The 17,416-nt window shown below is 34.4% G+C and overlaps 1 protein-coding gene and 1 non-coding gene across 2 annotated transcripts in view; one reads left to right on the top strand and one right to left on the bottom strand.

The window, feature by feature from the left end:
* The window catches only part of TBC1D32 (TBC1 domain family member 32), a 176,941-nt gene that overhangs the window by 158,680 nt on the left and 845 nt on the right, over positions 1-17,416 (bottom strand). The window contains exons 3-4 of the mRNA XM_065888749.1: positions 8,920-9,081; positions 959-1,136 (exon numbers count right to left, since the gene is read on the bottom strand). Coding sequence (XP_065744821.1) covers positions 959-1,136; positions 8,920-9,081 — 340 coding nt within the window. The remainder of the gene's footprint in view (positions 1-958; positions 1,137-8,919; positions 9,082-17,416) is intronic.
* Positions 2,513-2,585, top strand: TRNAW-CCA (transfer RNA tryptophan (anticodon CCA)). Its single transcript has one exon. It is a non-coding gene; the product is annotated as a tRNA-Trp (tRNA).

The following is a 17,416-nucleotide window of genomic DNA, read 5'->3' as shown; positions in this document are numbered from 1 at the left end:
AAGAAAATTCACAATCTTTGTCACTTCCTTCCTCACATCATCAGATAATTAACCTGACTTGTAAAATTTAAAACTCAGCACATTATCTCCTGCTAAATGATGCAGTGATAACTTTTACATTCTGCTTTGACTAATTCCAAAACCATTTTTCCTTCAAAAGTGCAGTCTCAACTGTGACTAATACACACACGTATTTCAGGTTTCACCCAAACTCCACAAATCCCTTTTTGCTATACGTTTAGGATCTACGTTATAGTTATGTCCCTACGTTAGAACTAATTAGGTGAAAATGTTTCACTAAAAATATCAGGTAGGATTCACACGAAGGTCAAACAGATTCCATTTGGCTTGAAATTTTCTATGTGGAATTTCATGGTGCATGCATGGGCTCTACTCTATCTAGTTTCCTTTGTCTTCTATTAGGACTAATCTAGACATTGTTCTTTCCCTTAGCTCTGCTGAAGCCAAAAGACAAGGATTCCAATAACCTGGAAAGATAAAATATAAAACCTCAAATCTTTTGACATTAAAAAAAACTTAATGTGTTAAAACTAACAATTCACAGCAACCTTCACAGAAGATAAATAAGGGAAATGTTTTATCTCCATATTTCATCTATAATGTAGTTAAAATTTGATTAATAAGGATTAATTGGGAATAAGATCTTTAACTAAAGTCTAAGCAGATTTGTTTCAAGTGTTATTATTTTTAATCCAAAATCCACTAGTTTATTTCCTTACCTCATTAATAACTGTTCAGATATAATTCACTGAACATGTAATTCTAGAAGATGTTATTTCATGGACTAAATCTTTAATATTAGATTATGTTATTGTTTATTATCCTTCTGAATCTTAAAACTAGAAAGTGGAAAAAAGTCTAGCTAATAAAGAATGTATTGAAGGTAATGATTATTAAACACCATTTCAAGACATAAATGCAAAACTAAACAACATACCTGACTGAATGACGAATCACTATCAGAGCAATTGTCTGTGCAGTAACTATTGCTTTTCTCCTTTTGGATTTTTTTCTGCCTTTCTTGACTTTGCATTTCATCTTCTTCAAACTTGTTGATCATAGAATCCACCACTATCATCATGATGTTCTTCAGGGAATGCATCATTTCTTTGTATCTTTAATTCAAAGCAATCTTTGTAAGAGAATGGCTATTAGCACAGATTAAAACATTCAACTAAATTAAACTACCTGATTATTTCTTTCTTGTAAAGTCCCTTTAACAAACAATTCTAAAGAGAAAAGACAGTTTTTCTGAAAGAATAAATGGCACAACAGAATTCACACAACAGGAAAAAAAATTAATAGGGAATCTAAAATGTGTTATTTCCCAAGTTTTTCCATCTGGTTACATGAACCAAGGCAGTAAAATTAAAAGAATCCAAGGCAAGATGTTCCAATGGCATAGATTCCAGTTATTAGTAACAAAGTCAACTATTAATATCAAACTACCAAAACCCAGCCTACTTTACACATCACTTTTATTCCTTTTTTAATTTCTCTTTCACTATCCTCCCTTCCTCTATTTTTTTTGCTTCCCTTCTCTCCTGCCTATAATTTATATGTATAGACATCCATCACCACAATTGAGACCTAAATAAGTATTAAGAGATCAGTGGGTCCTTTCAAACAGAGGCTAGAGAACCCATTGTCAGAGATGTTAAGAAAAGGATTCCTGAAATTAGTAGAAGTTTGAACTGGATAATTTCTAAGATCCCTTTCAGCTCTAGCGGGTCTAAAAATATATATATTTTAAAAACTTATAATAAATTTCTCCATTTATTAAGTGCAAACTCTCAAACATCCATACTAACATTAGACTGAGATCCTCCAAAACCCTACAAATAGAATTTTAGAGCTAGATGGAAACAAAAATAATCTAGTCTACCCTTTATTTTACAAATGAGGAATATGAGATGTGAACTATTGAAATTTCTATATTTAAAACAAAAAGGCATAAAGATTTAAATAAACATAGTGAATAAAGTACTAAATTTGGAATCAGAAAACCTGGATTAGAAACCTGACTACTTTATGTACAAGCTCTGTCATTATAAATAAGTCTATTTTTCCTCAACTACATATGAGATAAAAAGAATACAATCTAGGAGCACTCTTCTATTTACTAGCTGGGATGCTGCCCAATTTATAAGTTACTGAATAAAGCCATTTAGATCTTCAAATTAAAAAAAAAATACAATCTAGCTGATCTAGTTCACATAGCCATAGCAAGAAATAAATGAGAATATATATCTGAAAGCTCTTTGTAAATATAAAGCATGATAATATGATTGTTTATCATTATAACACTGGAAATACACTAGAAAATAAGCACAGAAACTTCCCTTTCTTTATATTTCTGGTTTATGCATCATATTAACTACATAAATCAGAGAAAGGATACTTTTCTCATAGAAGTAATAAAATCATGCTGGGGGATTTGGCTAAAAATAGTGGACTGAGTTTTTAAAGTTTAAAGAAATTTTTTGGGACTTCCCTGGTGGTCCAGTGGTTAAGACTCCATGCTCCCAATGCAGGGGGCCCAGGTTCAATCCCTGGTCAGGGAACTAAGATTCCACATACCACAACTACTGAGCTTGCATGCTCTAGAACCCATGCACCACAACTAGAGAGTCCACGTGCCACAACTACTGAGCCTGCGTGCTCTAGAGCCCACATGCCACAATTAAAGAAGCCCATGCACTGCAACTAAGACCCAGAGCAGCCAAAATAAATTACTTAATTTAAAAAATAAAAACAAAATGAACTTTAAAGAAATTTTAAAATATATTTTAAATTATATATTATATACATTGTTATTAAATATATGTGATTTCTATATGTAATTTAAAACACATTATATATTTAATATTATTTAACAATATATAATTTATATATTATATAACTTTAAGTAAATTGAATATAATACATATAGCTGTATATGTACATATTTTTAAAGTCCCAGAAATTATGAGAAAACACAAAAATATTAAAAGAAAATTAGAATAGATTAGGAATGATACAGAGGGAAAACACATACAGAAAAGAACCGCTATAGAGGTGAGAAACAGTCCAGGGAAAATTCAGGTTTACAGTAAAGGGATATAAAGAGCAAGAAGGGTAACACAACATTGTTAATCAACTATAATCCAATATAAAATAAAAAATTTTTTTTAAAAATCAAGAAGGAATTGAATCCTAATACACTCATTAGACTAACTGGTGAAGTACATATAGGAACCGAGTGAGGAGGCCCCAGCTTCCTCCTCTACACATTCTGTGCACCAAGAAACAGGGAAGTATAATGATGCCCCAGTAGCAATCAATAGCTATCCACCAGAGCTGCTCTCCCCTTCCACAGTAATTGGATTATAGCTGGGAATAGGAGTAAACTACACTCCCCAGACTCTGTTCCAGTTAGGTATAGCCATGTGAAGAACATAAACTCCTGTCCCCTTAAAATTTACAATACAGTGATTTAATAAAGGAATATAAAAGTAAATCTCAGGGGGAAGGGTGGGGGGAAGGGACAGTTAGGCAGTTTGGGATTGACATGTACACACTGCTATATTTAAAATGGATAACCAACAAGAATCTACTGTATATACAGGGAACTCTGCTCAATATTACGTAACAACCTAAATGGGGAAAGAATTTGAAAAAGAATAGATACATGTATATGTATAACTGAATCACTTTGCTGTACACCTGAAACTATCACAACATTGTTAGTCAACTATACTCCAGTATAAAATAAAAAGTTAAAAAAAATGTAAATCTCAATGATTTACAGGATAAGAGTAAGGGTAATTAAAATCCATAGAAAATCTGTAAGTTTCATTTTAGAAATACTTCCTCCAGAAAACATAAATTTCTTGAAACCACAAACATTAATTCTTCTGCAAGAAATATCAGCAAACGAGCGAAAGGTAGATAAAAGAATAATACTTAAAAAAACAAAAAACTAGAGAGTAAGGCCCTGAATATCAAGAGTTAAATAAACTAGAACTCAGTAGTAACTGCAGATTTGAAAAAGCCAAGGATAGAATATGGACACCATTGAGAAGATTCCTTCATACTCCAAGAAGTTAAAATAAGAAAAAGCTCTAAGAGGTAGTGAAAAAACCCATATCAATTAACAATGAAAATACACATTGTGAGTACTTTCACTTATATATATGAGAATGTATGACAGATGCTACAAATGAGCTGTTTCATGTACAAACCTCTATTTAAAAAATAAATATCAAAATGTGTAATTAGGGAAGCAATTTGAATTATTACAGTAAAAATGTTTTTAATAAATGTACTGTTGACACATTAGCCCCAAGTAGTTTCTAAAGAATCACACACAAAAAAAGAAAGAAAATAATTAATACTCTGTACAACTTAAAATCCTTCATCCATGATTCACAAAGCAGAAGACATTCATTAAGACATTTAAAATCTTTTTGAGGTAATTATTGTTGTATTAATTTTTACACATGAATGAACTAAAACAGAAGAAAATTAAATGTCTTACCCAGAGACAAAAAGTAATTTCCTAACAATCCCATGTAAAACTTTGCTTTTAGCATTAAAAAGCTTTTATTTTCTGACTAATGAAGAGTTTTAGTCCCCCTTTTAGAATAAGCTTAATGATACTGTCAGAAATAGACTACTAATTATAATACAGTAGTCCCTCCTTATCTAGGGTTTCACTTTCCACAGTTTCAGTCACTCACAGTCAACCGTGGTCTGAAAATATTAAATGGAAAATTCCAGAAATAAACAATTCATAAGATTTAAATTGTCTGCTGTTCTGAGTAGGTGATGAAATCTAGAGTCATCCAGCTGCCCAGCATGTGAATCATCCCTTTATTCAGTCCCACCTATTAGTCACTTAGCAGCCATCTGGCTTATCAGATCTACTGGTCAAGGTATCCCAGTGATTGTGGTCAAGCCATCCTCATTTTACTTAACAATGGACCCAAATTGCAAAGAGTAGTGATGTTAGCAATTCAGATATTCTCTACCTATGCCTAATTTATAAATTAAACTTTACCATAGTTATGTCTGTACAGGAAAACACATAGGATTTAGTACTACCCATGGTTTTAAGTATCCACTGGGGTCTTAGAATGTATCCCCCTGTAGGAAAGCAGGGATACTGTATTATCCAAAGATGGAAGTGGCTCTAGTTTTGTTTTTTCATCAAATCAGTAAATAAGAAATCTTGATCTCCATGGCTTTTAACTTAATATATATTGTGGTTAGAACTTGCTAAATTTATAAATAGCTGCACACTGTCACTTTGTTCATAACATGTTTAAACAATCAGTTGTCACAAGGGGAAAGAGGTCTCATCCAACATCATAAAGAAATGTTTAACAATTTCAAAATAAATCAAATATAATTTTTAAAATATAATAGGTAATATAAGCTCAGGTATATATTTCAATTTTTCTACTACTTGAAAGAGGGGCTATATCTCAAGCTTCAGCACCTGCCTTCAAACTGCAATAGGAAGCAACCATGATGGTCCAGCATGGAGAGAAACCAGATGCCAAAGGCACTTAAAAACATCACATAAATCCAAGTCCACAGTCTAGAATTAACAAAGCAAATGTCATGTGTCCAAATCATCACCAAAAATAAGTTTTGGGGATCCAAATTTTTAAAGTTTTACTGTGCATAAAAATTATGCAAAATTTTTATCAGAATAAAAAATCATTGCAATCTAGCTTCAAAAAGCAATTTTTAACATTAGATAACATTAATATGCTACCTACCCTAAGAATTAGAAACTAAATAGAGCTACATTAATAAGTATGAATTAAGAAGAAAATAGAAATTTATGCTCTCTACTTGCCCATTCTGCCCTTTATAGCCCTAAAGAGTCTTCTGTTATGTTACATTTCATGCGGGGCAAGAGGGGATGGGGGGTGGCGAACCAGACCTTCAATCATCAATCATATGCCAGTGTTGAAAGATAATTAAAGTGAGAAATACCTAAGTAGCTGAGTTTAAACATGAGAAGGAAATTTCAAATCTTCTTTCATCTCAATTACTGCTCTGTATTAAATTGTTTTCTGAGTGAGAGTCAGGCATTTTGTCATGCTATCTCACTGCTCAAGAACTCAGAGTGGCTGAGACCTAAAAAGAGTTAAGAAGCATTAGGAACAAGACAAGGATGTCCCTTCTCCCCATTGATTTTCAACATCCTACTGGAAGTCCTAATTAATGCAATAAGACAAGAAAAGGAAATAAAAGGCAAACAGATTGGGAAGGAAGAATAAACTGTTCGCAGAAGACATAATCATCTATGCAGAAAATCTGAAAGAATTAACCAAAAAACTCCTAGGACAACTATGTGATTATAGCAAGGTTGCAGGATACAAGGTTAATATACAGAAGTCAATCACTCTCCCACATACCAGCAATGGACAAGTGGAATTTGGAATTAAAATCATAATACCATTTATATCAGCACCCCCCAAAATTAAACACTTAGGTATAAATCTAACAAATATATACAAGATTTATATAAGGAAAACTATAAAACTCTATTGAAAGAAATTAAAGAAGAACTAAATAAATAGAGAGTCAGTCCATGTTCAAGGATTAAGAAGACTCAATTCTTCTCAACTTGATCTACAGATTCAACACAATCTAAATCAAAATCCCAGGAAGCATTTTGTAGATATCAACAAAATTATTCTAAAGTTTATATGGAGAGACAAAAAACCCAGAATACCCAGCACACTACTGCAGGAGAAGAACAAAGTTAGAGGACTGACACTACCCAACTTCAAGACTTACTATAAACCTACAGTAATCAAGACAGTGTGGTATCGGCCAAAGAAAAGACAAATAGATCTGTGGAACAGAATAGAGAGCCCAGAAATACCCTTAAATATAGTCAACTGATCTTTGACAAAGAAGCAAAGGCAATATAATGGAACAAAGATAGTGTTTTCAACAAATAGTGCTGGAACAACTGGACATCAACATGCAAAAAAAATGAATCTATATAGGTACCTTATACCTGCACAAAAATTAACTCAGACTGGATCACAGACCTTAATATAAAATGCAAAACTATATACCTACTAGAAAATAACATAGGAGAAAATGTAGACGACCTTGGATTTGGCATGACATGAAAGATACTTCATTAAAATTAAAAATTTCTGATCTGCAAAAGACACTGTTAAGAGAATGAAAAGACAAGCCACAGACTAGGAGAAAATATTTGCAAAAGACATACCTGACAAAGGACTGTTATCCAAAACATACAAAAACTCTTAAAACTCAACAATAAGAAAACAACATGATTAAAAAATGACCCAAAGTTCTTAACAGATAACCTCACCGAAGAAGATAAACAGATGACAAATAAGCATATGAAAAGATGCTCCACATCATCTGTCATTAGGGAAATGCAAACTAAAACAACAATGATATACCGTTACACATCTATTAGAATAGCCAAAATCTGGAATACTGACAACATCAAATTCTGACAAGTAAGTGGAACAAGAACTTTCATATATTGTTGATGAAAATGCAAAATGGTACAGCCACTTTGGAAGACAACTGGGCAATTTCTTACAAAACTAAACACAATCTTACAATGTGACCCAATCATGCTCCTAAAAACCCGCACACGATGTTTATAGCAGCTGTATTCATAACTGCCAAAACTTGGAAGCAAGCAAGATGTCTGATACATTCAAACAATCGAATTTATTCAGGGCTAGAAAGAAATGAACTATCAAGCCATGAAAAGTTTCCATGGAAGAAACTTAAATTTTTTTTAATTGAAGTGTAGTTGATTTACAATGTTTCAGGCGTACAACAAAGTGATTCAGTTATACATATATATGTACATATATATATTCTTTTTCAGATTCTTTTCCACTATAGGTTATTACAAGACATTGAATATAATTCCCTGTGCTACTTAAATGCATTTTATTAAGTAAAAGAACCCAATCTGGAATGCTACATACTGTATAGTATGTATGACATATGTCATACTGTATGACATTCTGGAAAAGGCAAAACTATGGAGACAGTAAAAAGATCAGTGATTGCCAGGGGTAGGGAGGGGGAAGGATGAACAAGCAGAGTACAGAGGATTTTAGGGCAGTGAAACTACTCTATATGATATTATAATGGTGAAAACATGTCATTATAAATTTGTCCAAAACCACAGAATGCACAATGCCAAGAGTAAGCTATAATGTAAACTATGGACTCTGGGTAATAAAGATGTGTCAATGTAGGTTCCTTAATTGAAACAAATGTCCCATAGGCTGTGTAGTGCGGCCCTTCCCCCCCCCCAAAAAAAATTTGTACCACTCTGGTGCAGAATGTTGATAATGGGGAAGTCTATATATGTGTAGTAGCAGGAGGTATATGGGAAATCTCTGTACCTTCTGCTCAGTTTTGCTGTGAGTCAAAAATTGCTCTAAAAATAAAGTCTATTTTAAAAAAGTGAAAAGTGAAGGAGTAAGTGACACAAATATTTAGGGAAAGGACATTCTAGGTAGCAGAAGCAACATAAATACAAAGAGCCCTGAGGGAGGACTTTGCTTGGCTTGTTTGAGAAAAAACAAGACCAGTGTGGCTGGAGCAGTGGAAGAGGGAAAATGATAAGAAATCAGGTAGGAGAGGGAGCAGAAGGCTCATGGTGGGCCTTGTAGGCGACAGAAGAAACTGGATCTTATTTTGAATGAGATGAGAAGCCTTCAGAGAGTGCTGCGTGGAAGAGTGGCATGATCTGAATCACTGGTTTAAAGAATCATTCTGGCTGCTATGAGGTGAAAAGACGGTAGGGGACATGGGTTAAGGGTGCTTTCAAGGAACGCTGTTGAGAGAAAAATTACTTTAAAATATTACTGTGGGCATACTCACTCTTTAGATTCCTGAGTTGTTTTAGTAACGTGCTGTACCACTGTGTCATAGCCAAATTCCTCACCCTGATTCTGATCAGATGTCCATTTTTCTATTTCTTCTTCAATCATAGACCCCAAAGTATTACATATATACTGTCTAAGGTATTTCACAAATTCATAGCTGAAACAAACATTTAAAAAATAAATGCAGTAAATATCATGAACTCACTTATCAACCATACCCAGAAAAAATGTTAGCACAGAAAGATTTCTAACATATAATCAGATTTCTTACCTTAAACCAGGATTAAATTAGTCATTCATCCCAAATCATATAGCTAATCTAGAATTTTGTTGTTTTTTTCTGAGACACTTGGAAAAGATCACATTTAAAGATGATGAGAGTAGACAGCAAATTTCGGGACCAGCACAAAATTTAGGGGGTTAGGAGTCTTTTCACACTTCTTTTTTATGCTCATATCTTTTACGTGTGATGCTTAATGGTAGGGAAAGCAGTTGTTAAAGATTTTCACAATTGTTCAAGCTGATGAAGAAAACCACACTAGATAACAGTAATTATAAAAGAGTAAATAGGAAAAGGTTAAGCTCCAATCGTCAAGAGTTTTTTGTACATTTGTAAATTGTGTTCATTTTGAACTGACCTAAATTCCACCTAATCAGCTTTTGTCTGACTATGTTCACAAGAAGTCGCTCAGACAATTCAATACATTGGACCTTCTTCTTCATACTGTTAGGTTGATGCTAACATTAAAATCCATTTGCAAACTCAGACAATAAGCAAATATGAGAGGGCAAGAGTTCCAAAAGTGGATAATTATATTATGAAACATGTTTACTGAAAATAAAGAGCAACGATTATAATTAATATCACGATTTACAAAGGTTTAAAAAGTTTTTGTGGCCTCTTAAATGACAAAGGTAATTTAGGACGGGCCATTTTTGTAAATGCCACTATGTTTAAGACTTGTAGTTTGAATATATCACTGTATAAGAGCCTTGCATATATGCAGTACAGGAGATCAAGGAGAGCCTGAATAATTTTCTTCACATAATTATAAGTCCATCATGGTATCCAGCATACAGTCTTCAGTTTAATATTTATTAAATGATTGTATGTCCTCTAAAGAACAGCCACCTTTTACCCAGGTAGCCAAAGGCTCTCATTTTCAATTTTAACTGCTTTTGATTTGGATTTCCTGCCCTGCCCATTTCTCCTCAACTCTGAACCCATTGCTGCTTCCTGGAATCTCCATGGCTGCTTCAGTAATGTAAGTGGCAGGCCTGCCATAGACGATGCAGGCTCCAAAAGTCAAGTAGAGATACTTGACATGAAACCATGTAGTATTATAGAAAAGGTACAGGCTCAGAGTCAAAACGGCCTGAATGTCAGCTCCAGCTCTACCACTCTAGCTGGAGTGGCCTGGGACAAGTCTGTTTTTCCATCTGTAACTTGGAAATGATCATGTCTGCTTCATTCCACTATTTTAAATTCAGGAGGCAATAGACAAGAAACTTAATCATTATAAACAACAAAATTAAGAAGGATATTCTCTACTCCGACAGTGTCAACTTCAGACTCAACACAAACAGGTGATTCCTTTAGTTCTTTCATCAGCCAAAACATCTCCCCAGAATCTAGACCTATACAGGCATACCTCGTTTTATTGCACTTTATTGTGCTTCACAGATATTGGGAGTTTTTAACAAACCGAAGGTTTGTGCCAACCTTGCATCAGACCAAGTCTATCAGCACCAACAGCATTTACTCACTTTGTGTCTCTGTGTCGCATTTTGGTAATTCTCACAATATTTCAAACTTTTTCATTATTATATTTGTTACAGTAATCTGTGATCAGTGATCTTTGATGTTACTACTACAACTTGCTGAAGGCTCAGATGACGGTTAGCATCTTTAGCAATCAAGCATTTCTTAATTACAGTATGTACTTTTTTTACATAATGTTATTGCACACTTAATAGACTACAGTATGGTGTAAACATAGCTTTTATATGCACTAGGAAACCCCCCAAAAAATCATGTGACTCGCTTTATTGCAATATTTGCTTCATTGCAGTGGTCTGGAACCAAACACGCAATATCTCCGAGGTATGCCTATATATTAACTACCTACTGGACAAGGCTACTTTATGTTTTTTTCACCATATCAATCAGCACAGTCAATACCAAATTTATCATCCTACCCATCCGCTCACAAACCACGTTCTCTTCTGACATATATCTTTGTTAATGGTACCATCCTTCAATCAGATACCTGTGTATAGCCTCAAACAATCTTCTCTATTACACCTCAGATCTAATTAGTTACCAAGCTCTGTAATTCTGTAAATTCTTCCTCCACAACTTCTCTTTCCTTTCCCACTGCCATCAGACTAATGTTCACATCTTCATAACTTTAGCTAAACAACTGCAAGGGCTCTCTTAGGTCATACTATAAATCAGTGGTTCTTAAAGTATAACATGGGGCTTCCCTAGTGGCACAGTGGTTATGAATAAGCCTACCAAATTCAGGGGACATGGGTTCGAGCCCTGGTCCGGGAAGATCCCATATGCGGTGAAGCAACTAAGCCCATGCGCCACAACTACTGAGCTTGCGCTCTAGAGCCCATAAGCCACAACTACTGAGCCCACATGCCACAAGTGAAGCCTGCGCGCCTAGAGCCCGTGCTCCATAACAAGAGAAGCCACCACAATGAGAAGCTGCACACTGCAACGAAGAGTAGCCCCTGCTCACCGCAACTAGAGAGAGCCTTCGTGCAGCAATGAAGACCCAACGCAGCCAAAAATAAATTAATTAGTTTTTTAAAAAAGTATAACATGGATAAGAATCACCTGAAGGGCTTATTAAAACACAGATTGCTGGGCCCCACTCTCAGAGGTCCAATTCAGGTATACTGTGGGCCCAAGAATTTGCATTTCTAACAAGTTCCCAGGTGATGCTGACGCTGATGCCAATGCTGCTGGTCCTAGTACCATAACCTGAGAAGCACTGATCTAGATACAGATTCTGTATTCAGATAGCTTTTAAACTAGCCTAAGTGTCTTAGGCTCTCTGATCAGCAGATTCCTACAATGCTGTGTTAGTTTCTGGTGTACTGCAAAATGATTATATACATGTATATTCTCTTCCATAATCTTTTCCATTAGAGTTTATATATTATAATTTATTAGATCCATCCATTTTAAATGTTGACATTTTTGTTTAGGGTATTTCTAAACCAAATCTTTGCATATTCTATACAAAATGGTGAAAACTTACACAGCCAAGATATCATAAAGGTATCACTGCTTTCTTTGAAATGACTTTGAAAATGAAAAGGATCCAGATAACCCTTTCAGCCCAGTGTGATCTCACAGCCAGTCTCTTACTGGGAAAGAGAAGAGAACAGTGAATGTGGAAGAAAGTGAAGAGAGAGACAAAAAGTCCCTAAAAATAATTCTGATCTTCTTCACAATCCTGCCCAAGGCTAGTCAATCAGATACATCAGTTTTCTTTGGCATCTCTGAGATATTCAGTGAGAAATGGAAGGTGAGGCAAGCCTGAATTATTTCCCTGAAATTGAAAGAAGAGCCATTCTGAGGATGAATCCCACCATCAACACCTACTATGGAATAGCAGTATTACCCTAGTCTCTTAGTTTCATCAGCCTTACCTCTGTGCCACAAATCAGACAATTAGGAGAAACGAATATTTAACTGAGAAATATAACTCTTGTGTTTGCTTTGTTTAAAGCCCAATCTGTAAGTAACAAAAATGATATTTTCATAACAAAGGCAGTAAGAAAATATAATGCAAGCCCATTAACAAAATGTATTCAAGAAAGTTAAGATAATATCATTCTAAAATAAAAGACATATTTTTTAAATCCCCACTATTTAGCATCAGATGTAAATAACAAATATGCTGGGAACATTTTTAAATCTGTTCTTTGGGAACTTAAGTAACCACACACTTTTTTTTTTAATGACATCACTTTGACCTATGACCACAATAACATCTCCCTGAAGACCCCATTCAAAATGCTTTAAAGTTTTGGTTCATTTGCCAAGTTAAATTAACCCAAGGACCCCAAGTCTGAATCTTGCCTTAATGGGTTACTGCTCTTTTCAAATGAATCTTTTAAGAAAAAAAGATCTCTTGAGAGGCCAGGTCCTCTATCATGGGAGGACTACCAGGCTGCCTATGACCTTAGGATGCTCTACTGACTCACTGATCATTGGAAAACTCTTAGAGTCTCCAATCCCAAATTAGTGAAAATAGTCATTTCTTCAAGTGGGCGCTTCTACTCTGTGTGTAAGAGTAATCCACGTCTTCAAATTCCCATCCGATAATTCATTTTGTGTTGGTTCTTTTCATCTGAATTCATGGCAATACCCAAAAAAATCCTAGAAGTAAAATACACAGCAATGTGTCTGATCATTCTGCTTTACTTCTGACAAATATGAAATTTTTCACATTTACACAGGAAAATTTTATTAAGTTGAGTAAAAGAACATTCACTGTTTTCTATTCTTCTTTCCTCACCTTTATTACCTAGGAAAATTTAAGGATTTTTTTCCCATGATGAACTTCTGACATGTTCAAATGTTGATATCAAAATATACAGAGATTACTATTACAGTATAAGGACATAAAAAATCTAATACAAGTTTGTTTGAGGAAATCATCCTCTTAGGTATTTAAAAAAGAACTTTTTCAATAATATACAGAAAAATTATCAGTAATGATATGTTATAAAAAGATAACTTATTAAGTTATGAATTATAATGCTGATATTTGGATTAAATATGGATTATATTTCAGGATTATAGGACTTATTATATGATAAACTTAACTTTATATATATTAGTGTATAAAAAGCTATGTTAAAAAAAAAGAATGAGTATTTTATACTACCTACAATCTTTTAGGTCAAAGAATAAGCCTCTGAATCATGATAAACAGTTACTAAATGCATTCATTAATTATGGAAGCATACATATAATTCTTAGCAATTTCTTCTATGCAGGGATAACACTTTACATAATGGATGTTTTCTTGAAGTTAAACATACTAAAGTTCACTAATATACTAGAGTTCACTAATTAAACATACTAGAGAGTTCACTAATTTAGAAAGTCACTGGTAGATTCTTCTGTTAAAAAAAAAAAAATCCCAATTCAATAAATACAATTGCGCTCCTTCTGTATCAAACCAAAAATATATCAGATTAGAGGGCTACAAAGAAGAGCCTCTGCATTAGAGACTGTTACAATCATTAGGGTTGCTAAGTATTTATATACTTAGCAACCCTAATGATATATATATATAGCAATTCTCATTGAAATGCAAGTAAGTATTTTCTAGCTCTGTGGTTCTCAACCCTGGCTGCATATTAGAATCACCTAGAGAGTTTTTCTAAAAATACTAAGGCCCAGTCTCTACCACTCCCCCTCTGCCAAGCCCCCCAGGAAATTTGGATTCACGTATGGTTAAAGTTCATCATCAGTGTTTTTCTAAACAAACTCCAATCAATCCTAGTGTAACCAAGACTGAAAAACAGGGCTGTTGTTTTTTTTTAAAGGAAGCCAGTCTAAGTGTAAAAATTTATACAATACACAGACACATAATGAAAGCAATGTCTTCTTCCCTACCTCTCACCCCTCCTGCAAGCCTCAAATCCTAGCTGCCACTTTCAAAGAAAAGAAAGAAAGCTTGGATCTTTTAGAGAAAGTGTACAGTTTAGGGTAAAAAAAAATAATAAAAGAGGCTATGGAAAGCAGAGATAGGTTAGGGCAGCTGCACTGTGGGGCAAATCCCCAGATAGGGCAAATCCCCAGATAGGGCCATTCTGCCTACACTATGGTTTCTCTCCAAATGACTGCTTTCTTCCCCCACTTTATTATACTACCTGAAATTCCATCATTCATGGACTCAATTGTTTTAACAACCAGCTTCTTACAAAAATGCCAATAGCCTAGAGATTCCAGTTTCCCCTATAAAACTATTTAATAAGATTATTTTTCTTGCTATTATACCAGGACAACATCGGGTGGATTTAAGGAACCAATGTTCTGATAGTGGAGATGGGATGACAGATAATTCTGGTGTATGAAACACTTCGGGAAGCAACATATACCTAAGTGACTCAAGAACATTTAGCGTTCAAGGAGAGTTAGGTCAGTGAATAGAAAGACAAATGAAATATGAGTACCTGGACTGACAGTTAGGATCTCATCAAACTCTGAGACTGTAAGATACTACGAAAATACCAAACACAAGCATCTCCTCCTCTTTCCTCCTTCATAAGGAGTTCCTTCCTCCTAAGACACAGATCTCAGGCTAGTGCAGCTAACACGTGAATTTTATTATCTATATTTTTAAGACTAAAAATTACTCAAACTACTTTTAGAATTATAAATCTTACTTTTAAGACTACACACTTCTATAATTTGAATGTGTCTGGGATTTTTTAGGTAGGCCACAAGTAAATCTCTTTATTAAATATTAACTATGCAATTAATCGGCAGGCCTTTAATCTATCTAATAAACTGTTGAAGAAGAGTTAAAATTAACACAATAGTCATTACACTGCTGAAAGGAACCAGAATTATCCAACTTTAACTTGAAAAGCATTTAAAAATTGACACAGCTAAAGCAATATTTATAGGCAAATGTGTAGTCGTAAATGTTTACATTAAAAAAAGAAGAAAAGCTGCAAATAAGTGAGTTAAACATTCATCACAAATTTTAAAAAGTGTCCCAGGAAGGGAATAAAGAAGAGCAGAAATTTTAAAAACCATAAAATAAATACATAATAGAAAGGAAAATCGAAGTTAATAGCTAGTTCTTTGAAAAGACTAATAAAATTAGTCTAGATAAACCTCTAGCAGAACAGATGGAGAACAAAGGAGGAAAGGCATAAATTTAAAAAAAGAATAAAAAGGGGACAATTATAGATACTGGAAATATTAAAAAAGTAATAGGATATTAACAAAAATCTTTATACAAATAAATTTGAAAATCTAGATTAAATGGACAAATTCCCAGAATATGATCCTAGCAAAAACTCAATAATATGAAAATATTTTAAACAAGTATTTACATGTGAAATAAAAACCAGAAATTAAACCCCAAATTTAATGCTTGATGTGAATTTGTTTGAGGTAAATAAGTATTACCTGAGTATAATAAACATTAACAACCAAAACTGAATTTGAGAAAGTTGCAGTTTTTCTATATTCCTCTGTTTAAGTAATAAATCAATAGCTAACCAATAAAAGCTGGTCTCTGGTATCTCCAAAATAAAGAATATTATCATGCAATACCAGCTCTTAATAGTGGACTTAATGAATAAACAGGAAAATCATGGAAATACAAAAGAAAGCATATGTATAACCAGAAATACTAATTAACAAAAAAATTCCCTCCACACTTCTTAAAACTCCCTTGAGAATCTGGTGAAAACTGTAATGCTCTCCCCATAAAACTGCAAGTAAACACAAACTTTTGTTCAGAATATTAAAGGGTTCAAGGATTCCCCTGATGCCCACATATGAAGCAGGTAGGAATTCCAGATAAGAACTTCAGGGCATGCAAAAGTCAGTAAAGATAACATAACAAGAAAATTGTTAAATGTCATCTTCTATGAGATCAAAATGAAAGGCAAACACGTAATTAAAAATATCATTACTGGGGCTTCCCTGGTGGCGCAGTGGTTGAAAGTCCGCCTGCCGATGCAAGGGACACGGCTTCATGCCCCGGTCTGGGAAGATCCCACCTGCCGCGGAGCGGCTGGGCCCGTGAGCCATGGCCGCTGAGCCTGCGCGTCCGGAGCCTGTGCTCCGCAACGGGAGAGGCCACAACAGTGAGAGGCCCGCGTACCGCAAAAAAAAAATAATAATAATAATTACTACTAATAATAAATTGAGGCACCTGGAGACTTTTCGATGGAGAGGCTTAATTTAAATTACACATGACTCAAATCAAAAGAAAAACACACGTCTCTAGGGAAACATAGCCTTCAAGATTTACCTCAAATGGTAAATCTTCCTATCTACTGCTCCCAAACCCAGAGCACTCTGTACTTCTATAGCACTCATACTCCTGACATGTATCACAGGCATTTGAGCATGCACCTTATCCCTCTGTAGGAACTTAAGCTATTCCATAGGAAGTTAATCTCTCTGGAGTGTTCCTGTCGTGCTCAAAATGCATAATTGGTGCAGCCACTGAAAGATCAGATCAGCAAAGCAACAGGGATCTTGGGAACTCAATGTTTTTGAGGTATAGTGACAGAAAGCCCTTGGGATGATAGAATTATTCTCAAATGAACAAGAATAATTTACAACTAATGTTACTATGTTGCCCAGGAGAAAAAAAAATAAAATAATAATTAGGATATGTCGGTTGTGTCAGTAAAAACACAGAGGAAGCATTAGGTTTGGAAAACGAGAATATAAGATAAATTCGGTATCTGATTAAATAAAGGAAATC

The sequence above is a fragment of the Phocoena phocoena genome, chromosome 12 (assembly GCF_963924675.1).
Source record: "Phocoena phocoena chromosome 12, mPhoPho1.1, whole genome shotgun sequence".
Lineage (NCBI taxonomy): Eukaryota > Metazoa > Chordata > Mammalia > Artiodactyla > Phocoenidae > Phocoena > Phocoena phocoena.
This window is presented reverse-complemented; position numbering and strand designations above follow the sequence as displayed.